Consider the following 26,484-nt stretch of genomic DNA (forward strand, 5'->3'; position numbering starts at 1 on the left):
GGAAAGAGTGACTGTGTTTCGTTAAAACAAAAGATTATAAGACTAAATAGACTTACGCTATTAACTCTAATTATTCTCAGAAGCAAAGCAAAGTGCAGTTAACATTGTTCCACGGAAAGAAAAAGTATACATAGAGAGTTACATGACGGCTGAGGCAACGGTCTGATGAAATGTGCGAACGGTGATGGTGTACACCGCGAAGCACTAGATCTGCGGACCGTGACCTCTCCGAACTCCATACTCCAACTAGCTCTCCCAACTCGCTCATCCAACTCAACACTCTCACTCACTGAACCACGGCACCCTCTTCTCTCTCTTTCTCCGTGATTTCATTTCCATGGATCTTTCCTGATTCTTCAGATCCGCCATGGCCAACTTCCTCGCTCAGTTCCAGACAATAAAAAACACCTCCGATCGCCTCGTCATTTCAGGTATTTCATCACTATCTTCCTCTCATCGTTTTGTAACGGAAGATCCAATCTCCTCCGTTCCCTCTGCATTCGCTCGTGGTTTCCAAGCATTATGCTATTCGCAATCACATCAAAACGCTCCGTTTCTTTCCGTTTTTATCTTTAAAGGAGCTCTGTATCAGTTTTAGATCGTTGTGTAGGGTTTTAGTTGCGTTTCACTGCATTTTATTCTTCTGCCCCTGTGATATTAGTATTGTCAATAATTGTTGATTGTAATCATCGAAATGAGGTGAAATCCTAATAACCGAACTTAGTAACTCTTCAATTACAATGTATTGTGATGATCGTTTTAAGGTAAAGATAGGTAAAGATGAGAGAGTTGGCAACTGCAAAAATAATCACAACTGTTGTCATTGTTGACAGTGAATAGTCGCAGTGGAAGCAGAAACAGTAATTAACGATAGGTGTAGTATTATTGATTTGGATGTGTGTGTATGTGAGAATGTGTGTGCATCTGACTTTATATTGATGCTTTCTCAAACTGATTCTCAGTGGAGGATGTGAGTGACTTGTGGCCAACTGTCAAACCTGCTTTTGAGGGGCGTTTGCCGTTCAAACGGGCGACTTTGAATAACAAGACGCGGAACCCTGTCTTTGTTGACACATTGCCGGCCGAGTTTATATTAACTACTGATTCAAGACTACGCAGCCGGTTCCCTCAGGAGCAGTTTTTATTTTGGTTTCGAGAGCCTTACGCAACAGTTGTACTTGTCACCTGTGAGGTAACAATAATTCCATTTGTTTATATAGTTTAGGTTGTAGTAGAAAATTTCATGTTTTAATCACATCTGAGGTTAGATGTGAAGAGGTTTTTGTTGTTAAAGAATAACGTATTGTTATTATCATAAATTAGAAGATGAGAAGGTTTATTGATGTTATAATATAGAGAATAAATTGCTATTAATCAGGGGAAGAAAAGATATTTGAGGTTACATGCTATATAACAACCTTCTAGATTCAATGAAGTTATCAATCAGTTTTGCAAGATACATATACTTTTTATTATTCCTTTCAAGTTGGTTTTAGAGCCCCCACTGGGCCTAATACATATAACTAAGCCGCAGCTTAGTTAAGAGAGAAGAGAGTGTAACACAAAGATGAGTGTGACAAAGATTTCAACAAAAAAATCCTCACTTTGATGGTTTACATTATGATAATTGGACTGAGTTGATGGAAAATCTTCTTTGTGCCAATGGTCTATCGAGCTTGGTTAAAACTAGTTTTGAGGAGCCCAATGAAGGGATTGTGTTGATTGATGCACAAATGGAAAACACCAAGAGAAATGATCATAACGTCAAACATTATCCTTTTTTGAGCCATTGATAGATCAATCTTTTAACTAGTCTTGGACAAGTGCACATCCAAGATTGTTTAGGATTCCTTGAAACGAAAATTTGGGGTTGCATAGCATATGTGCACATACGAGAGGCAAAAAGAGGTAAACATGGTGATAAGAGTTTTCTTTGTATCATGTAGGTGTGAGTGATGAGTCAAAGGGTTATTGCCTTTTTGACCCTAAAGCATGGTAGTCAAAATCGAGATCTTACACAAGATCGGAAAGAGAAATATAAATCGTACATCGGAAGATCATAACACGGATCGTAAGATCCTACAAATTTTATAAAAATTTATATACACATAAAATCATTATATCTAACTCAATTATTCCTAGTTTCTTAGGAGATTATGGGGAAGAGTGAGTCACAATTATGGGAGAGAGGTATTAGGTATAACAGTAGTAACTGTTATTAGGTATAACAGTATCAACTGTATATAACGGTCTTAACTGTTTACATTTACTTTGTATTACTACTGCGCTGGGTACTATTAATACCCAGCCTTCCCTGTACATCATGCACTGAATCATATAATAAAGATTACTCATTCTCTATCTTTCTTCTCTCAATCTCTCCTTCTCTCTATACTCTTACATGGTATCCAGAGCCAAAAATGGCCTCATCATCTACCACTGAACCCAATTCTGAAAATTTTTCCTCCAAGCCCGAGGTTCTTCTCCCTCATATCTTTCATACCCCAATCCCTCTGAAACTGGATCCAGACAATTTCCTTGTCTGGCGGCAGCAGGTTAATGCTACCCTTCGCAGCCTTGACCTTCTTTATTTTCTGGATGGTTCTTGCACTCCTCCGCGCTTCATCTCTGCCGAAGAAGACTCTTCCCCAATTGTTAATACAAAATACATCCAGTATGATCGTCAAGATCAGGCAATCTTGGCCTGGTTATTGGCATCCATGACTGCAGGTATCCTAACTCAGATGGTTGGACTGGAAACTTCAAACCAAGTCTGGGAAAAACTCCAGACCCATTATGCATCTCAAACTCGTGCTCAAATAAAGAAGCACAAACAGCAACTGCGTACACCCAAGAGGGATCGCTCCATCTCTGCCTACCTTCTTGATATCAAGAAAACCGTGGACCAATTGGCTGCTGTGGGTTGTCCAATTTCTCCAGAAGATCACATTGAAGTTGTTCTTGATGGGCTATCTGACGAATACGACCCTTTTATCACCTCTGTCACATCTCGCCTTGACCCATACACAGTAGCAGACATTGAAGCGCTGCTTCTTGCCCAAGAAAATCGTATTGAAAGGAATAAACAATCGGTTGATCACATTTTGCAGGCCAATATTGCTTCTGTCCCACATTCTTTCTCTCATTACAACTCCAGTTCTACAAATTATCCCTCCTCCTTCCGCCTCGCTGCTCCTGCTAAACAACGGTTTTATTCAAAACCTCGTTTTACACCATCCAAGAACTTCCCCAAAACACCATCTAATTCTTCTTCAACCCGGGTGCAATGCCAAATTTGTGGAAAATATGGCCACACTGCTCTTCACTGCTGGCATAGATTTGATTCTTCTACCCAATCTCAAGTTACTGCTAATACTGCCCATTTTTCTAGATCTCTTGGTGATGATGAACCTTCGATCCTCGGAACTCCCAATACTCTCCATGACCCGCTTTGGTATCCTGATAGTGGTGCCTCCCACCATCTCACTGCCAACAGCAACAATCTCTCCACAACCACTCCTTACACAGGTTCGGAAAAGGTGGCTGTAGGTAATGGTTTCCAGCTTCCTATTACTTCTATTGGATCTGCCAGTTTTACAGATCTTAATACCCATAATACCTTCTCCTTACAACATCTTCTGCATGTGCCTACTATTTCTAAAAATTTGTTAAGTGTTTCTAGGTTTGCAAGTGATAATCACGTTTACTTTGAGTTTCATGCTGATGTTTGCCTTGTTAAACGTCAGGGAACCAACGAAATCCTGCTCCAAGGCAAGCTTAAAGATGGTCTTTATATGTTTCCAAATCTTGTTCAAACTGCACTCTATTCTGCTCACAATACTGCTATTACTACTGGCTCTTCTGCTTATCATTTGTGGCACTCCCGGTTTGGTCATGCCCAACCAAGAGTGATTCACCAAATTATGAAGATTTGTAATATACCTTTTACTACTAAACGTGCATTCTGTGAGTCCTGTGTTGTTGGCAAGTCCCATCAGCTTCCTTTTAATGCTTCTCAAACTATATACTCTAAACCTTTACAGCTTGTTTTCATTGACATTTGGGGGCCTTCTCCTACCCCTGCAACTAATGGTGCTACTTACTACATCTCTTTTGTGGATGCCTATACTAGATATGTTTGGTTCTACTTAATTCATGCTAAATCTCAAGCCCTTACTGTTTTCAAATCTTTCAAATTATATGTTGAAAAACAAACTAGTTTTCCTCTATTAAGCATTCAAACTGACAATGCAAAAGAATTTCTCTGTTTTAAATCTTTCTTGTTATCTAATGGCATATCTCATCGTCTAACCTGCCCTCACACTCATGAACAAAATGGTTCTGTTGAACGTAAGCATAGGCATATTGTTGATATAGGATTGACTTTACTTGCTTGTTCAAAATTACCCATGCATTTTTGGGGCTATGCTTTCACTACTGCTGTTTCCATTATTAATGTTTTACCCACATCTGTTTTAAACAATCAAAGTCCATATTATCTGTTGTTTAACTCACACCTTGATTATTCTTTTTACAAAACCTTTGGATGTGCGTGTTATCCTCTTCTTCGCCCATATAATAAACATAAAATGAGTTTTCGTTCATCTTTGTGTGTGTTTCTTGGCTATGCCTCCAATCACAAAGGTTACATGTGCCTCTCTCCAACTGGGCGTATGTATATTACTCGTCATGTTACTTTTAATGAATCTGTTTTTCCCTATGCTGTTTCATCTAACCCTTTCTCTTCTGTTTCTTCACCCACTAATAGCCCCCACTCCGATTCTTCCCCTTCTTTAACTGTTTTTCAGCAACCGCCTGTTTCTGTATCTCAACCAGCACCTCCTGACTCACAACCAACCACCTCAGATTCTTCCCATGAACATCCTGATTCCACTGCTTCTATGTCATCTCACTCTGACTTGTCTTCCACTACTTTCACTCCCCTCAATCCTGCTCCTCAAAACACTCACCCCATGCTTACACGCGCGAAAACTGCTCTACTTGGTCCAAGTGCTTTTACTGCTGCACCTGTTTTGCCTCTTCCCAAATCCACCAAAGAAGCCTTACATCTTCCCCAATGGCTTTCTGCCATGCAGGAAGAGCTTGCTGCTCTAACCACGAACAACACCTGGATTCTCACCACTCTTCCTCCTGGGGTTCAACCCATTGGTTGCAAATGAATTTTCAAAATAAAATACAATGCTGATGGCTCTTTTCAGCGCAATAAAGCTCGCCTCGTCGCCAAAGGTTTTCATCAGCAACAAGGTTTTGACTATTTTGAAACATTCAGTCCTGTGATAAAACCTGTCATCATACGTATTATCCTTACTCTAGCTCTTCAATTAAACTGGTCTGTCAATCAAATTGATATTAATAACGCCTTTTTGTATGGTGATCTTGAGGAATCTGTATACATGGTTCAACCTCCTGGCTTTGAAACTGGTGACTCCAACACTGTTTGCAAACTTAACAAAGCTCTCTATGGGTTGAAACAAGCACCTAGATCCTGGTTTCGCAAGCTAAGTACCACTTTAATCTCTCTTGGTTTTCATCCCACTAAAAGTGACACCTCCCTCTTTCTTCACTTCCACAATAACGTTACTCTTTTTGTCCTAATTTATGTTGATGATATTCTAATTACAGGGAATTCTAACACTGCCATTCAGCGTCTGATTTACTCCCTCAGTCAACATTTTGCTCTAAAAGATCTTGGCACTCTCCACTATTTTCTCGGTGTTGAAGCCAATTGGACATTGGATGGAGGCTTCCATCTCTCTCAAACCAAATATATTCAAGATCTCCTCCATAAAACCAACATGCTCTCCTCCAAGCCTCAACCAACACCCATGCTCTCCACAACTCGTCTCACAAAAGACGCTACCACTGCTGTAGACGATCCTTCCCTCTATCACTCAGTGGTAGGCTCGCTTCAATATATACTCATGACTCGTCCAGAACTCGCCTATAGCGTCAACAGAGCGTGCCAGTTCATGAACAACCCTCAACATCACCACTGGAATGCTGTTAAACGTATTCTCCGCTACCTTGCTGGCAGTACCACTCATGGGCTTCATCTTCGGCGCCCATCCCAACTCACACTAAATGCCTTTGCTGATGCTGATTGGGGTTCTGACCCTAATGACAGGAAATCCACCTCAGGCCTTGTTGTTTATCTTGGATCGAATCCTGTTGCTTGGCTTTCAAAGAAACAAAAGGTTGTTTCTCGCAGCTCCACTGAAGCTGAATATCGTAGCATTGCTGCCACGCTTGTTGAACTCAAGTGGATACAGAATCTGCTCACTGAACTTCGTCTTCCTCCTACTCTTCCCACCATTCGATTTGATAATCTGGGCGCTGTTCTCCTTGCATCCAATCCCATTATGCACTCCAAGACCAAGCACTTTGAACTTGACCTTCATTTTGTTCGTGATGCTATCCAACAAAAGCAGTTACAACTTCTACATGTCCCTGCTACACTACAGATCGCTGATGTCTTTACGAAACCTTTAAGTGTTGGCCCGTTTTCAGCCTTCTCGCATAAATTAATGGTGTATCCTAAACCATCAATTTAAGGGGGGGATATTAGGTATAACAGTAGTAACTGTTATTAGGTATAACAGTATCAACTGTATATAACAGTCTTAATTGTTTACATTTACTTTGTATTACTACTGCACTGGGTACCATGGTAGTTAGAATCGTACGATTCGTACGATACGAATCGCGATTCGATTCAAAATAGGGGGTTATCGATTCAAATCGGACTATGAATCGTTTTTGGCATGAATCGGTCTTTGAATCGTGTGAATCATGAGAATCGTGGATTCTCGATTCTATTTCCGATTCGGTTCGGATATTTTCGAATCAATGATATTCTGGAAAATTCGAAAAAGGAAACGAAAGATAGTGAAAATCCGAAAAAAAAAGAAAGATAGTGAAAATCCGAAAAAGGAGATGAAAGATTTAATTTTTTCCAAAAATCTTAATAAAAAAAACAAAGCGAACAGCCAGAAAGACCATGAATTTGTCTATAAAAGTCAAGAACGCAGAGGGGAAGAATGTAGTGGGGAGAATAGAAGAGAAGAAGAAGAAAAGTGAGGAACTAGAAAAATTGAAATTTACCAGCGATAGAGGTGAGAAGAAGAGCAGTGCAAGAAGAAGAAAAGTGAGGAACGGATTAAGGAGTTCCATCACCGGAGAAGAAGGGAGAAGATCAGAAAAAAAATTATTTGGTAAAGTTTCTGAACCAATCTCTAAACAACCGCCTCTTTAAAAAAGTGAAAAGCTGAACCACTGAGCCACTTTCTGAACTTCTCAGAAAAGCTGAATTTTTAGAAAACATCAGGAACTTTCAAAAAAGCTAACCTGAACCATATTTTTAAGTTTCTATTTTTTTTTTTATTATATTTTTTTTAAAAAAATTGTATTATAAAATAAAAACAGTTTATATTATTTTTAATTTCTTATAAATAATTATTTACTCTTGAAGAGGGAGCTCCAAGCAACAAAAGGAAGAGAGGTCCAAGAAATTTAACTACTAAAGTTGATAAAAAGGGAAAATCTATTGTAAATGCAAATGATAATGAGATTGAAGATATAGTTGAAGATGTGGAGGATGAAAATGAGCTCCAAAAGAATGTTATATTAGAGGAAGAAGATGATCTAAGTGACCTTGATCTCGGAAATGATGATTAGGATGTAGGATTTAAATATAGAATAGAAAGTATTTATGTTTTGTGATTGTGTGGATTGAATCTTTTAACTTCATATTTTGATTTTTGATTTAAAAATATATCATATTTTATCTATTATGTATCTTACGATTCATAATAAGATTCGATTCACGATTCAAAAAAATCGAAAAACGATTCACGATTCGAATCTCGATTCTATAACCATGCTGGGTACTATTAATACCCAGCCTTCCCTGTACATCATGCACTGAATCATATAATAAAGATTACTCATTCTCTATCTTTCTTCTCTCAATCTCTCCTTCTCTCTATACTCTTATAAGAGGGATCAGTGAATCCTGAAATAAATCAGTTGTGATTCTCTAAATCTAGTCACAATGCAGTGGTGGAACTTGGAAGTTGGAAGAGAAGGAGTCAAGTGGAATGGAAATCGTGGCAATTGGCTTTAAAGAAAACACCAATTTGGCTTTAATTAATTGGGCCATGCAGAATGACTAATGCCTCCCATCCCAACCCAATAAAGTTATTATTTATTATTGGAGATCTTGCCTAATCAGCATCTAAATAACAAATGACTTTAGTATAGTTATTATTTTATGACCATATAACAAACCTTTTCCAGGAGAGCCTTTACTGTCCAGTATACGAATGATTGCATTCCAATGCTCTTCACATTGAGTATTAAACATGACGATTACGAGTAACAGTGAGATAGTTCAATTTTTCAACTAAGCTTTTGTACTTCTCAGGATCTGAAAGAGGCTCCTCCTGATTGGGTAGAAGTTTGACATCGGGATCCATGGGAGTATTAACCGATTTCGAATCCATCAACCCAATTTCCTCCAAAATATCCAATGCATATTTTCTTTGAGAGATAACAATACCAGTATTGAATTGTGTTACCTCAATCCCCAAGAAATATCTGAGTTTGCCAAGATCTTTGGTCTGAAAGTGTTCACAAAGGTGTTGTTTTACTTGTGAGATGCCATGCTGATCACTGCTCGTAAGAAAAATGTCATCAACATATACTACAAGATAGATACACCCAACACTCGAGTGACGATAAAAAATTGAATGATCTGCTTCACTGCGAGTCATACTAAATTGTTGAACAACATCGCTAAATTTTCCAAACCAAGCCCTAGGAGACTGCTTGACGCCATATAAGGATTTGCGAAAATGACATACCAATCTAGAAAACTCCCCTGGAGCAACAAAATCGGGAGGTTGCTCGATATAAATTTCTTCCTGCAAATCCCCATTAAGAAAGGCATGTAAGTGAGAGTAACAAAAATGGTTTAGAAGAAGAGGAGGGTTTCAATAATGCTGGGGAGAATAATGTGAGGGGTAGTCATGTTAGCAATTAAAATAATATAAAGGGTTGTGATGCTAGAAATGAAGTAGAGAACTCACATGCAAATGCAATTGAAAGTTGGACACTAGCTTGGTGGAAGGATTTGTGAGTGGTGAGGGGTTGAGTGAAGAAGAAGCAAAGGCCTACATGGTACAAGACATTATGAGTGATGATCCAACTTTGTTTTTTTAAGTTGTGAAGCATGAGAAATGGAGGAAGGCTATGAATAATGAAATAAGCTCAATAGTAAAGAACCAAACTTGGGAGTTCATGGGTTTAGTCATAGGAGCAAAAGGTTGGAGTGAAATGAATTTTCAAGACAAAATTGAATGAGTTTGGTGAAGTTGATAAGTATAAAGCACAATTAGTGGCAAAGGGTACTCCCAACAACATGGAATTGATTATTCTGAAGTGTTTGCCCATGTTGCACGCATGGATACCATAAGAATGATTGTGGTACTTGCAGCATGCGGAGGATGAGACATCTTTTATTTTAGTTGGATGTCAAATCTGCTTCCCTTCACGAAGAATTAAGTGAGGACGTGTACATTGAGCAACCAAACGGATATGTAAAGAAAGGGGAAGAGCACAAAGTATACGAACTACGTAAAGCTTTATATGGCCTAAAGGAAGCTCCAAGAACATTGTTCAATCATATGGAGTCCCACTTCATGAAGGAAGGATTTAAAAAATGCCCAAATGAGCAAACTTTGTTCGAATGTATTGAAGAAGATTGGAATGTTTTGGTTTTAAAATTAACAAAGATGGTGCAATTATAGATGACACTTATTTTAAGCAAATTGTTGGAAGTTTGATGTATCTTACAACTACAAGGCCTAATATAATGTTTAGTGTGAGCTTAATTAGCAGGTATGCATCAAAACCAACTCAATTGCATTTACAAGCTGCAAAAAGAATGTTAAGGTACTTAAAGGGAACTATTGGCTTTGGGATATTTTACAAGGAGGAGAAGATTTGCTTGCTTTCATAGATTCTGATTATGCAGGAGATGAAGAAGATTCTAAAAGTACATCTAATTATGTTTTCTTATTGAGCTCAAGAGTAGTGTCATGGATGTCTAAAAAACAACCAGTTGTTGCTCTTTCAACTACTGAAGTAGAGTTTATTGTTGTTGCAGCTGCTTGTGTGCGTCAATCTATGTGGATGAGAAAAGTTTCGAGAAACTTAAACCATGCTCAAGAAGGTAGCATGATCATCATGTGTGTTAATAACTCAACTATTAAAACTTTAAAAAAATCCAGTCATGCATGGAAGAAGCACACATATTAGAATGCGTGATGTTGCAAAAGATGAAAAAGTCAAGTTGCTGCATTGTGGAACCCAGATCAGATTGCAGACTTAATGACTAGAACCTTGAAACTTGAGACCTTTTAGAAGATTAGGAAAATGATGAGAATGCTTGATTTCAATGAAGTAAATTAATTTTATTGCAGTTGCATTTAGTTTAAGGGAGAGAATGAAGAGGTTTTTGCTGTTACAGTAGAAAAAATAAAGTATTGTTATTATTATAAATTAGAAGATGAGAATTTTTCTTTTTTATGTTATAATAGAGAGAATAAATTGCTATTAATCAAGAGAATAGAAGATATTTGTGGGTACATGTTTTGAAGGCTATATAACTGCCCTTTTGATTCAATAAAATTATCAATCAGTTTCGCAAGCTACACATTTTTTTTATTCCTTTCAAGATGAGGGAGGTCCACTATGATTTTTACCGCAGTTTGCAGCTTTCTGTTACATTTTGATTCATTTAATCCTTATGGATGCTTGATATATAACTTAGGAAGTGTTTGGAAAAGCTTTTATGAATCTTACTCAAACACGTCCTCAGAGAAGCTAAATTTCGTGCAACTGAATGTGAGAGAAAAACCATAAGTAACAGGTAAATAACATGCAAGGCATATTGTTTCAATTCTTACCAAGTTAAAAGATAGGTTTTTACTGGGTTAGTGAATAACGTATCATTGAAATACATTTGATAAAACTGATTACACAGAAAGGTACTTTTATTTTTACTTTTTGCAATCCCTTTTCTGTTGGGAAAAGAAATATCTGTCATCAAATATAACATTTTGTCTGTTTTAGATACATTCTTGGGCTTGCACTTAACTTTTGAGCTTTTAGTTAAGATGACTGATTTCTTATATGTTATGATACCTTTTTATTTAGGGGAGCTGAAATTTGGTCTTAGTTAATCCTTTGTTATAATTATATTGTTTTAGCACAGGGTAATGTTGTGTGTATTCTTTGTCCAAGCTTCAATTTCTGATGAACTTTAATGTGAAGTGCTTTCTTGGGAAAAACAACATTTTTGGATTTGCACCTGACTTCATTAGCTTCTATGACCATAAGTTGAATGGCATCCTTTTTTATTTAAAATGTTCAGTCTTCAGATAGTTGCTATCATGAATCCATTTTAATTCATTGGATTTGACTAGGTTTGTTTCTGCACGCATTTCCCGCTCACCATTTATAATTTTTGTTAGCATTAAGTTGCATTTTAAATGTTATTGCCTGTTGGTTCTGTTGAATTAGCTTGATGATGCCCTGATGTCCTGATTTATTGCTAGTTTCCTTGCTTCTTGTGAAAAGCAATTCTGATAACTTTTTACCTGTTTTTGGAAGTTTTTTCAAATGTTGGAACATAATTATTGTTAATCTTCTGACGAAATCCATTATGGAGTTTAATTTCATAGGTTAATCTATACTTGGTGTATAACTATCATGTGGAATTAGCCCGATTGTGGTTAGTTTTCTTGCTTGTGAAAAACATTGCTGATATTTTTTCATGTTTTTGGGAGTTCTTCAAATCTTTAACAGTATGTATTGAGAATCTGATGCCAAAATCCATTACAAGAGCTTAGTTTCAGGGCTTCAATAGGTTTTTGGTGTATAATCCTTTCAGTTATGATTCAGTTGTATTGCGTAGTTTAACTCTTAATTTTATTCCCAGGATCTGGATGAGTTCAAAACCATCCTTAAACCACGTCTAAAATTAATTGTCCAAAATGACGAAAGGGAGTGGTTTGTTGTATTTGTATCAAAAGCTCACCCAGCTAACGATCAGGCAAACAAAATGGCAAAGAAAGTATATGCCAGACTCGAAGTGGAGTTTAATACCAAAAAAAGAGAAAGGTAACTTGAAAAATTAGACTTGCAATAAGTGTACTCTTCCCGTCCCCAATAGAAGTTTGAATGTCTTGGTTGATAGTTTGCTGATATTCTTTTCAAGTCAATATGTTTTATCAACTTTTTCACAGATATTACAGAATATGATCAACATGTAGGAATCTAAACTATTTAATTGCTAACTGTTTTGCTTAGTATGAACTTGATGTGTCGATATAGAAAGCAAAAGTGGTGCTTGGAAATTTAGCTTCAAGGTTCAATCTTATACTTTCTTTCAATAGGATTATTAGATCAATACTGTGTCTTCTTTCTTTCATAAATAAATATTATGGAATCATCTGTTAACATTATATATGGAAGTAATTGAGAATTTTGATGGTAGAGTTAGGAAAAAATAGTAATAGTTACCAAACAGAAATAATAACCATTGAGAAGGAAAAAAGATTGGTTATTCAAGTTTATATTGATTAATGTTTAGTTTAATTGCATTAATGACACAACTTAATTTCCTTTTGCTTTTTAGGAGAATTTTATTTCCTTCTCAATTGATGCTTTTAACACGGTTTCTTCCTCATCTAGATGTTGCAAATATGATATACATTTCCCTGAAGCAAACTTTTGGGAGGATCTAGAATCAAAGATAATGGAATGCATCAGAAATACGCTGGATAGACGTGTACAATTTTATGAGGATGAAATACGAAAGCTCAGTGAACAGCGCCTCATGCCAGTCTGGAACTTCTGCAATTTTTTTATTCTGAAGGTTAATGCTATTTTGATGAATTATACTTAAAGTCCAATAAATGATTTTGACTTATGAAAGTCTAACCTTTGTTGTTCTTTATAAATTTCCCCTTTCTGCTTATTCTAGGAGCTTTTGGAGTCTTTTAATAAATTTGTATTCTGTGCTCAGGAAAGCTTGGCTTTTATGTTTGAAATGGCCCACCTTCATGATGATGCATTACGGGAATATGATGAGCTGGAACTCTGCTATCTTGAAACAGGTGCATGATGCTTAGTTTCCTTCTCTGTTATTGTTGTAGCCAAGTGGAGTTGAAGTTTTTGATTGAAAATTTTGTGCTTTATAAAAGCCCCTTCATGCGACACTAAATCTTGTGTCTGACAGATAATCTCCTGTGAACAATGAAAATTGATTCAAATATGACTGAAATGAATGCAGTTAACATGACTGGAAAGCAGAGAGATTTTGGAGGGGCTGATCATGGTGATGATCAGGCAGCATTGGTTAATACAAGAAATAAACCATTGACACAGATGGTTCAAGAGGATTCATTTAGGGAGTTTGAATTCAGACAGTATCTATTTGCATGTCAATCAAAGGTTTGCCCTGCCCAGAGCACTTATATAATACTAAACATGTTGGCAGCTTAGTTGTAAAACAAATTTTGATTGATTTTTCCCCAATGTCTTCTTTGATGTTTGTAAGCTTAGCTGCTTCTTTGCTTTTATTATTTATGATGTGATATGATATGATTTAAGATCATAGTTCTAAAAATTGGACTGGCCGGTTATACTGAAAATCAGTCCCTGTCTAGTTCAGTTGTGGTGCAAAACTGATATCAGCGCTGTACCATCCTTCATGACCTGTTTTGTTACTAATCCATTCAACAATTCCTAAAGTTTGATCTATTTGGTCCTTGTCACTGATTTAGAGATGATTTTACTTCAAAAATTGTAATGTCTGAAGCCTTTTAATGACTATCTGTTTGTGTTGTTGTCATTGACAATTTGTGTTCAGGTACTACATTGCAAGTAACCATCCTTTTACCTGAATTATGTGGCTTACTAAATTACTGTCATTTTGCAGCTCTTATTCAAGCTAAATCGTCCCATTGAGGCTGCAACACGAGGCTATTCATTCATAATAAGCTTCTCTAAATCCTTGTCATTGCATGAGGTATTTGATTTACTGTTTTTGATATAATGCTCTCTTGACATGTCCATATTACTATATTATTCCATTTTGACTTCAATATGATATTTCTTCTCAGCGTATTCTGCCATTTTGTATGCGTGAAGTCTGGGTAGCAACTGCTTGCTTGTCTTTAATTGAAGCAACCACTTCAAATTATACTGATGGACATGTGGCGCCTGATATAGAGAAGGAGTATTTTCGTCTTCTGGGTGACCTATACTCTCTATCTAGACTTAAGGTAGGATTCTCATGAAGTTGGTAAATAGACTGGATAACTATTTTGTTTTGATGCGCTCTTCAAATGAGACAACTCCAATGACAAAAATGCACGATTTAGAAATGGAGTTGAATCAAAGGCACTTTTTCGTCCTCATTTTCTCTGCCATGTTGATTACCAACTACATTGATATTGTTCCGATACCATTGTTAACAAGGATTGCTTTCTAAATGTTATATATCTTGGCAGTTCATGAGGCTTGCCTATTTAATTGGGTTTGGAACTGATATAGAAAGAAGCCCTGTCAACAGGTACTTTTTTTTGTTATTGAAGACCAACTTATTCTTTTGCATTTTCTTAATCAGATCATACTGTATTCCTTTCATTAATCGTGTAATGCATGATTAGTTACATCACAGTTGGTATCGTGCTCCCTTTTTCTTGTTTAATAGTTGTTTCTTTCCCTTTGAGCAGTGCTTCCCTCAGCTTGCTACCTTGGCCTAAGCCAGCTGTTTGGCCTTCACTTCCTGCTGACGCATCTGCAGAGGTGCTTGAGAAAGAAAAGGTATTGTAGTCATAATTATGGGAATGACTTCACAATTTATAAGATTTTGTCACCCAACGGAATATAATGAACAAAATAACTGTTCACCCCTTGATATCTCACTATGATATCAGCTGGTATGAAAAAGGATCTTAATTAGGAACTTGTCTCCCCTGACCCAGTACCCGTGTGGCGCAGAGAGAGAAAAACAGAAGTGAATACAATACACTGTCACTGGTATTTGAGAGACCATTAATTTCCCCAGAATACACTCATATAATATCCGATTACACACTCCTCTCCCTTCTCCATTCCCATTCTATAACTTACCGCCTTTAGTCATTTACATGGTTGTGATCTATTATTATAACAGAACGAGCTTATGTCTATACTTTTCATGCAACTGTTTCAAACCCACTTTTTTTGTAAACATGTTCACTTAATTCTTGGTTAAAGGCGTTTTGTGTTCTGTGTGGTAGTTAGTTAAACCCTAACTGCTAGTGTGATCTATTATTATAACAGAACGAGCTTCTATTGTCTCTATTCCTCCTCACATAAGCCTTCTTAGTAAGGGGTTTGTGGTCTATTACACTATAATGCTTTTTCACACTTGTTAAAATTCAGTTGAATTTTAAGACTGATACTGGCAGTGGAAGATCTAGTCATCTGATGCCCAGTTCCATGTGTATAAAATAGAGGAGGGTTGTATGATGCAGCCAATAGCCAACATAAAAGTTTTTAGAATCTTCGCATCACAGTTGATGTGAATTTTACAAAGTAATTGTAGCAGTCAATGATATTTGTTTTCTAAACTGGTCTGTCTGGCCTCCATCAGTAAACAAATTCACAGGTTATTGGAATTGAAAGATATTGCCCTAGAAGCCCACATATTTTGCACCAGCCAAAGGCACCAAGGAGCAACATATGTCTATGCTTTTCATGCAACTGTTTCAAACCCACTTTTTTTGTAAACATGTTCACTTAATTCTTGGTTAAAGGTGTTTTGTGTTTGTGTAGTAGTTAGTTAAACCCTAACTGCCAGTAGTTACATCAGTAGTAGTAGCTACAAAAATAATTATTCAAACATTCTCTGAAAACACTATTACCTTGAAATGAATCCTATGAAGTTCGATTATCAAACTTCCTTTTCTGTATCTTCGTGTGTGTGACACCTAGATTTTCTTCTTTCCCCTTCTTCCCAACCGCGCTGTTTCAACTAGAACCCTAACTTCTTTCTCTCTAACAATTGGTATCAATCTTGGATGATTCTGCTAGGAAACAGGGCTGATTCTACAAGGAATGCAATGGTTTTTAAAAAAATGGAAGAATGTTTTTCTTCAAGATTGGGGGCTCGACTGGCTTTATTAGCAGGATCTCTTCAAAGAACCCTCAATGACTCTTTAAAAGAGACTGTCCAATAACTTATTCATCAATCTTCTTCAGCCAATTACAATTCTTCAATGGGCAGAGGTGTTCCAAAACACAGCATATTCTGGGATAACAAGATTGCCAAGAATTGACTTCCCTAGGTTCAATGATGTGAAGTCCGATTGTCAAGCTTCCTTTTTTGTATCTTCATGTGTGTGTGGTGCCTAAATTTTCTTCTCTCCCCTTCTTCTCTATCTCTTCTTCGTGCTGCGCTGTTCTGACTGGAACCCTAATTTCTTTCTCTAACATTTTGTCATTTCTTTTATTCTTGTATTATAAATTGAAAATATTTTCTTAGTTAGAAGTTGAAAAAAATTGCTTATGTTTTTTGTAGGAACGGAATTTACTGTGGCATGATAGAAAATATTCTACCCAAACGATTACCTAACCTCTCTCATTTCCCTTTTCTTCCCTTGTATTGCAGACTCACGATACTTTCAACAATTGTTGCCACATATGCCAGTTTTGTTATTTATATCTATATTCCCTCCCCCTCTTGTGCTTACCCGTGTTGGAGCATCCTAACACTTTCTTTTAGTAGAATTAGAATCTCACTTGAAATAGTAAGAAAAAATTTTAAATATGAAATGGGTTGAATTGAGTTCATGCTGTATGTTTTAAGTGTATCCCGAGATTTATACCCATCATATTTCACCTTAAATAATGTGATTATATATTTGTAGCTTATTCTCCAAACAACTTCCAGAACCAAGCACTTTGGTATCCAAAGGAAACCCCTGCCCCTTGAACCTACTGTTCTTCTGCGAGAGGCCAACAGGCTTAGGGCTTCACTTTCAGCTGGAAATGCGTCTGAAATGTTTGACAATCGCCAGGGTCCATTGGATGGGTAATGAAAAGCTATATATTGTTACAGATGGATTCCTTTCTCATGACTTGGCCAGAAATCCTATATTTCCTATTACAATTTGGGTTTTTTTATCAATCTGATTTGTATGCTGACAGATCAGGTTTCGATGCATCTACAAGAATATCACCACACAAAGCACCTGCAAATTCTATGTCACGTACAAATTCATCACCAGGAAACTTTGATAGTTCAATTGACCGACCAATGAGGCTTGCTGAGATTTTTATTGCTGCTGAGCATGCTTTGAAGCAAACCATTTCCAATCCAGAACTGTTGAAATCGTTATCATCATCTGAGGAATTTGAGGTATGATCTTGGTGTGATGCATAGCAAAAGCTCAATGAAATTACTTTCTAAGGTCCCTCGTTGAGAGTTTTTGATAATTATCCACATATCTGATTGTGTTTTACATTTTCCTCCTATTGCATGCTCCTTGAATACTTGTAAACATGTTCATATCTTTCCAATTGAGTACGAGATTAATATGTATCTTGGTTATGGGCAGCACAAATATTTAGAGCTAACTAAAGGTGCTGCTGACAATTACCATCGTTCCTGGTGGAAAAGACATGGTGTTGTCCTTGATGGTGAGATAGCAGCTGTTGCTTTTAAGCATGGGAATTTTGATCAGGCTGCAGAATCGTATGAGAAGGTTTGTGCACTGTATGCTGGTGAAGGATGGCAGGATTTGTTGGCTGAGGTCCTTCCCAATTTAGCTGAGTGTCAGAAGATGCTCAATGATCAAGCTGGCTACTTATTATCTTGTGTGAGGTTACTTTCTCTTGATGAAGGATTATTTTTGACCAAGGAGCGCCAAGCCTTTCAGTCAGAAGTCATTCGTCTTGCTCATAGTGAAATGAAGGACCCTGTACCTCTTGATGTATCATCATTAATAACATTTTCTGGAAATCCTGGGCCTCCTTTGGAGTTATGTGATAGGGATCCCGGTATTCTTTCTGTAACTGTATGGAGTGGGTTTCCAGATGATATAACTCTTGATTCAATCAGTCTTACATTAAATGCAACATATAATACTGATGAAGGTGTAAAGGTATTTGTTAGTAGGATCTATTTTACTCTTTCCAACTACAGTATGAGCAGTATATATTCTTTAATTATTTCTTCTCTGATTAACGCATTTATTTAAATTGTTTTAGGCATTGAAGAGTTCTACAGCTATTGTGTTACACCCTGGTCGGAATACTATTACCTTAGATCTACCACCTCAGAAACCAGGATCTTATGTTCTTGGAGTTCTTACTGGACAGATTGGACAGTTGAGGTTTAGATCTCACAGTTTTTCAAAAGTTGGTCCTGCAGATAGTGATGATTTTATGAGTTATGAAAAGCCAGCTAAACCCATTTTGAAGGTAGACTTTTAGCACGCTGGAAAAAGTAATGGAATGTGACTTAGGGATTTTTTATTCTTATTAAATTACTTCCTTCCTGTTCTCCTCTTGATCAGTACATAACTTGAACTTAAATTGATCTTATATAGGTTTCTGGTGATTACAATCTACCATTTGTTTTCTGTGGTGCTGTTTATCTTTTCAATGACAAAAAAAACAGATTTAATTATCTAATAATGCCTTTTTATCTTTTTTTTAGGTTTTCAAACCTAGAGCTCTTGTTGATCTTGATGCTGCTGTTTCATCTGCTTTGTTGATAAATGAACACCAATGGGTTGGCATTTTAGTTCGACCAGTAAAATACTCCCTCAAAGCTGCTGTCTTGCATATCGATACTGGTCCAGGGTTGGAGATTAAAGAGTCACATGTAATTGAGATGGAAAGCTATGCTGGTGTGTCACAGAATAAAGATGATCAGCTGCAGAATGACAGTGCTCAAATAAATTCTGATAAAAATTTTGAACGTTTAACTCTTAATGATGGTAAAATAGAATTTCCGAATTGGGCAAGTGACAATCCTTCTATTCTTTGGGTTCTGGTTCGTGCCATCAGTGACACCCTCAGCACAGGATCTTCTTCAGGTTAAGATGGTGACACATTTTGATGGCTCCATACATGCCCTTTTTAAATTTAACCATAAGTACTTATTTTGTTTTCTCTTTCCAGCCACAACAAGGAGAGAGAGTATTGTTGATGGAATGAGAACAATAGCTCTGAAACTTGAATTTGGAGCATTCCACAATCAGATATTTGAAAGGTTTTTCCATTTTCGTTCATCCTTATGTTTTAATCAGCATACAGCTGTTGAATTTTGCATGTCATGAATATGACTTTAGATACTCTGCCACTGGTTGCTTAATAATCTCTTACATTGATATTCAGGACCCTAGCAGTACATTTTACATATCCTTTCTATGTGAGGACACGTGTTACTGATAAATGCAATGATGGCACCCTGCTTCTGCAGGTATGGATATTTATTTTCATAATTATTTAATTACACTTGATTATAATATGCTGATAAAAAAAATGCCGATAACTATCGTGAATTAAAAAAAATAAGGGAATCAAAGCATAAAATATAGTCCATTCCATTGATTTTTGTCCCAAAATTGGGAAGAATACATCCATTGCCTATTTTGATTTGGACTAACTTTGATTGCTACCTGGAGAGAGAAAAAATGGAAGATAGATTGAATATGTAAATCTCAAGGAATTCTCATATTACTTAGCCATCATAAAAGAATATGTACCTTCAACTATCATTTTTTTTTCCATATAGATTTTAAATACTAATTTATGTACCTTCACCTAACAGATTAAGCTTTTAATACAGTTGGTTAATGACATGATATCAGAGCGTCTACGACCAAGTTGTCTGGAAATTGATCATTGTTCTCATTTTCTAATAAGAAATTTAATTTAAGCACAATGTAGAAGGCCTGTGCTTTGTCCACACTTCAAGCCCGAAGGGCTCTTGCATTACATGGTATGTTAAATATGTTATTATAAAACCATTCATGGGCCTTTACCTAACACCTTAGGGGAAAGGTATCATATTATATTCCCAGGACATTCCCAAAAGTATTGTAACTAGGAATGTTATTCTTGGGTATATATAAAAACATGCTTGGTTACATTTTGATATTCCAAGGAGGAATACCATTATAATTTAAAAAAAATTCAATAAAATTTATGCAAAAAAGAATGTTACAGGTGTGTTAAAAATGACTTCCAGTATTCCTAAGGGAATATTGCTTTCCCACTCCTCTCCATGGGAATGAAAATGTAGAAAAACACAGTAAAAATATAAGTTACAACTTTCCCAGGAATAAACAATCTTGGGAATAATTTTTCAATAGTTATAACAAACATGGGAATATTACATTTCTGGGAATGAACTTTTAATTCGTGAAACACACTGTTATGCTTTTGGAATGGTTGATTTATGACAAGTGTAGTAGTTCTGTAAGGTCGGTGACAAGGTTGGCATCTCATTCTGAGATGCTTCAATCAAACCATTGTTCATTTGTTATAAAACCATTTGGTGCTCCACCAAACAAGTTAAATTTTGGTATGATTGGGTTGACATGTTATCACACCCCTCAATAATTCCGTTCTAATTAAAATTTCTAAAGAAGTTATTGTAGACTTGAGCACTGTCCATGTTTCAAAGCTTTCCTTGCATGAGGGGATGTGTTATATATAAATCATTCATTTGCCTTCCCAAATAGCTTAAACTTTTGGATGGTCTATTCTTTATAGCAACATTCAACTGCTAATGTTATGCAAAAGTCTAAGTTATTTTGAGCCTTCTACTTGTATGAAGATTTTTGTATATCTATACAAAAATATAAGAATAATATCTTCTCATGGATACATTTAATCTGAGTTTGTCGGATTATTTTTCATTGATAAAGTACATAATTGTTCTCATGACTTCTAGGTAATACTTCACTCTGAAGTAAAGGCTACACTGAGCGTATATGATGCTTGGCTTGATCTTCAAGATGGATTTGTTCATACTGGACAAACTGAGGGTAGAGCTAATTCAAGTTTCTTCCCGCTAATCATATCTCCCACTTCCAAAGCAGGAATTTTGTTTAGTATCTGCCTAGACAAGACAAATGCAGAAGGTAATTTCATTTCGTTGGGGAGATCATTGAAATGATGCTATTGTTGCTTTTAATATTTTTACACCAAATAATTTGATAAATGCACTGATTAATCACAGCAGAATTTGGGAACTGTAATCCCACCCATTGCAGCCAATTTGTGGCCAATTGCAGCAGTCAATGACTCTACTAATATTTTTTTTTCTTTTGAAATTTAATATTGATCTTCCTTAAAAGCAAGAAATATGTTTGAGGGCTTTGTTCTTATATGTTTAACATGTAGTGTATGTTAAACACCGTGGTTTGATTTCTAGTTCTTGTTGTTAGTTCGCAGGCACAATTGATTAGTGATTTTGATTATATTACTACCTTATTGGTCATATTTTGTTACGTTCTCAAAAGAGAAAGAAAAAGATTCACACTTTGAACACCGAAAAGGGAATGATTTCTATTATTCCAACACCTTATCAGAACACAAACATTCACAAAGGAAATCAATTCCTTTCACACAGGTATTACTCCTGTCAAAACAACACATACAAAAAAGAGTCCCCGTAACCGACAAAACTACCCGAATACCCACTTATCAGTATTCTTAAATCTGCTTCTATAATACACCTTCCACACCTTCTCCTTATCGTCTTATCTAACATATTTTCATTCTACTAAATTTGTCCTTGAGTGTTTTTACTCATTAAGCATGAGTTGCATGTCAATAGAATGTTATACTATAGATATATTAAAGCATTATGACATTCTTTATTTTTCTTGAGGTCTTGACATATTGTCAAGCTGAGTGATAGTCGGATTTACCTGTTGTAAAAATTTGTGTCCCAATAAAAGTATCTTACATATGGAAATGATTATAGCTTGATTTATGCAGTTAATAAGTTGATTTGATTTTTCAAAACAAAATGCAGAAGCCAGGAAGAAACCAGAAAGCATATTATATATCAAATACGGAATTTCTGGTAATAGAACAATTGGGGCCCACCCTCCTGTCATGAATGAATCTACTGGAGTTGATGATGCCAGACAAGAGTTAATCTTCAGGAGTGCAATTACTTTGCAAAGGCCTGTGCTTGATCCTTGCCTAGCTGTTGGTTTTCTTCCTCTCCCTTCAAATGGCCTAAGAGTTGGACAACTAATTAAGATGCAATGGAGAGTGGAAAGGTTAAAGGATTTGGATGAGGAAGGAGTTTCTAAACCGGATGTAAGTTCAAATAAGCAGAGAACAATTTTGATTCCATTTCAATCCTACATTTTTATGGTGTCCTATTTCTCTGGTGCTGCGGATTTCAAATAGCCAACTTCAATTTATTTGTGTTTTTATTTTTGGTTTCACTGCTAAGTGAAGATACAAATACTAATTATTTGTGTATTTGATATTTTCTGTACCATCCTAGGGACCTTAATTTTTGGAAACAAATTGAGACAGGACAGAAAATAGAGGCTCTTCTTTTCTTTTTAAACATATAACGAGAACTGGTTATTTAGGGGGAGGGCGTTATATTTTTTCCTCTACTTACGCTGTCAGGGAACAAGAAAGAAAAGTTACTGGTACAAATACAAACCTTCCATTTACTTATATTTTTTTGCATCAATTTTAATGGGCTCATCATAAAAAAACTCTCTTTATTGGTTCCATCCATGATATTCTCTCCAATCTTCCAAATGTAGTAATACATTTCACCTCTTCCTATTACTCCCTCAACAATTTTATTCCTCCATCCTTTCCCCCACCACTAAGCATGCATGGTTGCCAATAAAAAAAAAACTAAGCATGCATGGTTATTCTTATAGAATGATGTCAACATGCTGTATGCTTTTCTTTGGAGAAACAGGAGAGGAAACTTCGGTTAAACATATGGTGTCTGAATTTTGAGTCCTGAAATCTGGATAAATACTGAGATTATTGTTCGATCTTCAACTCTTAATTCTGCTTGATGCCACAATTTTGTTTTTAATTTTGACAGGATGAGGTGCTATATGAGGTAAACGCAAATTCTGGAAATTGGATGATAGCCGGGAGGAAAAGAGGATACGCATCTCTGTCCTCAAAACAAGGTACTTAGATCCATTGACTGTTTAGAAATTTTTTGTTTTCAGTAAATGAGAAACATATTTTCCACTGTTGAATGACTTGCAATGTGCTATGTCCTTTGTTCATATTTGAATTTTGTTTAATGAAGATTGACTCAGCAAAATCTTCTCTAAAGATTCCTAGACCATTTAACCATGCTAGACTGTCCAGTATTTGATATGCAGCTTCTATCATATTTGGTAGATGGTCTCACTGGACTGTCTAGTCTCATAGTGTCTACTAGGACTTGCCATACAGTGAAACCGTCTAAGTGGAATTTCCAACTCAGTAATTAGAAGCACTGTTCATGTGTCTTTCACGTTAGTCTAGACGCCTTTCAAGTATGTTAGATGTACGATATCACTGTATAAATAGGACCTCTGTAGGCTAACGTTTGTGTTGTACTTTGAATGAGAGTTTGCTGTGAGAGAAAGTGTGAAGTTATAATCTGAGTTTAGTGAATTCTCCCGTAGATTGAAGTTCCTTAATACTTTAATCGAACCACATTATTTATCTGTGTGATTTTTTCTTGTTCTTTCTCTTACTGGTTACCTTCTACCGATGAGGCTCTCTCACAACTCAAATTTCACTTGGAAAGGGCGCAGGATTTGATGTCCAAATATGCCAACCGCCATCGGAGACCTTCTCCGATTAAAGTAGGTGATATGGTTTACTTAAAAATCAGGCCCCATAGGCAACTGTCAATGCCAAACAGATTACATCCAAAGCTGGCAGCCAAGTATTATGGGCCGTTTCAAGTGGAGGCTGCTGTAGGGAAGGTGGCTTTTCGCCTACAGCTACCAGAAACAGCTCGAATTCATCCGGTCTTCCATGTATCGCAACTGAAGTTAGCAATAGGGACACAAGAAGTTCAACCCGAGCTCCCTAGGGAGTTGCAAGGCCCAACAGAGGAATGGTATCCAACGGAAATATTGGATAGACGAAGATTGTTCATCCAAGGAGCATATATTCCACAGCTATTGATAAAATGGAATAAAGGAGAGAGGGACACCGCTACGTGGGAGGACGTGACAACAATCAAAGAACAATTTCCTGAATTCAACCTTGAGGACAAGGTTGCTGTGTCAGAGGGGAGTAATGTTAGGACAGAAAATAAGAATAGGGAAATGACAGGAAAGGTGTACCATAGGAGAAACATTAGGAACCGTTAAGGGAGCAGTTAGTGGTTAGGGGGGTATGGTTGGTCTTTAAATAAAGACCAACAGGTTTTGGGAGAGGGAGTTTTTTTGGAGTATTAGTTTTTGTCAACAGGAATAGTCCTGTGAGAAAGGGAGGGTGTTCCTTTTGAAGGCTTGTCTTCCTGTAACACTGAATCACAATAAACAGAGGAATTTTCAGAATTTCTATCTCTATCTTTGTGTGTCCTGTTTTCCTTTACGGGGTACCTAACAAATTGGTCCGACCTGCCGGATCTGAACAAGAGAGATTGTTAGGATACACAAAGAGGATGGAACAGAGGACCGCTGCATTGGAGGAGTTGACCAGCGAACAAGGAAGATGGATTGCGGAAATGAGAGCAGACATTACTGGGTTGAAGCTGGACCTGAAAGAAATAAAAGAAATGCTGCGGGACATCAAGAAAGGGGACAGAATGTCTGAGGGAGGAGAGAAATCTGTTAGAGCGGACACAATGTTCTTGAAGGAAAGCCTTCTGGACTTCAAAGAAATTAAAGAATTGTTGTGGGACATCAAGAAAGGGGACAAAATCTCGGAGGGAGGAGAGAAATATGTTAATGATGAAGAGAAGAGGATCCAAGATGTTGGAGAAGGTTCAGATATGAAGAATCACATTCTCTGCAGCGAAGAAAAAACCAAAAATGAAGTGAGATTTGCAAGAGAAACTGAAATGATAAGGGCAGAAGGGGATGCATCAATAAAGAAAGTGAAGACTATGTGCTGTAATGATCTTTTTCTTGAGAGGCCAATTATAGAGCTATCCAGTAAGAAATTTGAAGGTGGAGATGCAACCAAGCATCATTTTTTCTCAAATTCAGATTTACTTCATAAGCATAAGAAATCATTGTGGAATCAAGATTTGATAATGAAGGTGGCTAGAACATCAATGACTTCAGAATCTTGGAATTTCAACTTACTGGGTGCAGAGACTTTTATACAAAACCCCCACTCATTCCCACCACCACCTAAGCCTCCAGACCTGAATTTGCATTCAGTAGCCAATGGGTTCCCTCCCTAAGATAGACAATATCACAAAATACTTCCAGGAAGCGTAGATAAAGATCATGGTGTTGAAGATGAGCCACGGAGAAAAGGTTCCGCTGTTCCAACCTTGAGGACAATGTTGTTTTCTGTAAGAGTGTATTGTTAGGTTACACGTAGTGGAGGAGGAGTTAGTTAGAATTAGAATAGTCATGAGTTTGTTATTTGATTTGCTAGTTAGATATAAATAAGAAAGAAGGAGAGGGGGAGGGGAGTGTGTAATATTTTTGTAGATTGAGCTTTAGCTCTTTGTGAAGGGGAAACCCTTGGAGGAGAGAGTGCTCTCCTATTTCTTGTTCTTTTCTTTCTATTCAATAAAAACCTTTCTTTTCTTCTCTTTATAATTCTTGGATCCTAACAGTTTCTCTATGTGTGTGGTTAACGCTCTACAGTGAATTTGTTTGAGCTAATTATTTACATGTTCTTGTCATGACAGGGGCAAGAATTATTATCTCTGTATTATGCATGCCACTGGTGGCTGGTTATGTTCGCCCTCCCCTACTAGGGTTGCCAGATGTTGATGAGGCAAATATAAGCTGCAAGCCTGCTGGACCACATCTGGTTTGTGTTTTGCCACCGCCTCTCAGTTCTTCATTCTGCATTCCAGTTACTTCATGAGTTTTCACTATGCGATACTCAAGTTTGATTGAGTTTGTGTTCTATAGGAGTTTAGGATGTTTGAGAAAAAAAAATTATTTCCGTAAAGTAGGAAGTGTAACTTTGTGCCTGTTAATTTCATTGCATGAAAAAATCTCTGTAGTTGGATTTGTGTTGCCTGTAGCCTCCGTGCAGTTTCCGAAGTTTCAGCAGCAGCAACCCTGGCGCATGTACAGTAGAATTTTGTGCTCTTGTACGATAGACAGATAAACGGATCATAGCATTCTTTTGTCTCATTATTATATATAAATTATAAATGTTGGTAGGAACCACCATATACAATTTTCATCA

At 36.8% G+C, this 26,484-nt stretch overlaps 1 protein-coding gene across 2 annotated transcripts; it reads left to right on the top strand.

Moving 5' to 3' along the window:
- On the top strand, nucleotides 1-26,484 carry LOC137835308 (trafficking protein particle complex II-specific subunit 130 homolog). Of its 2 annotated transcripts, none has more exons than XM_068643757.1 (21): nucleotides 1-431; nucleotides 963-1,192; nucleotides 12,023-12,204; nucleotides 12,778-12,961; nucleotides 13,112-13,202; nucleotides 13,379-13,539; nucleotides 14,027-14,116; nucleotides 14,211-14,372; nucleotides 14,601-14,662; nucleotides 14,826-14,916; nucleotides 17,007-17,170; nucleotides 17,287-17,497; nucleotides 17,697-18,242; nucleotides 18,349-18,561; nucleotides 18,800-19,181; nucleotides 19,267-19,357; nucleotides 19,483-19,567; nucleotides 21,047-21,236; nucleotides 22,136-22,428; nucleotides 23,192-23,282; nucleotides 25,973-26,484. In XM_068643757.1, exons 1-21 carry the CDS (start codon nucleotides 368-370, stop codon nucleotides 26,152-26,154), a joined length of 3,765 nt encoding a protein of 1,254 aa, XP_068499858.1. In that variant the 5' UTR covers nucleotides 1-367; the 3' UTR covers nucleotides 26,155-26,484. The 2 variants fall into 2 exon arrangements, with proteins under 2 accessions (XP_068499858.1, XP_068499859.1); XM_068643758.1 differs by having other exon boundaries at nucleotides 69-431; nucleotides 963-2,190; nucleotides 8,020-12,204.

The sequence above is a fragment of the Phaseolus vulgaris genome, chromosome 5 (assembly GCF_000499845.2).
Source record: "Phaseolus vulgaris cultivar G19833 chromosome 5, P. vulgaris v2.0, whole genome shotgun sequence".
Taxonomy (NCBI): Eukaryota; Viridiplantae; Streptophyta; class Magnoliopsida; order Fabales; family Fabaceae; genus Phaseolus; species Phaseolus vulgaris.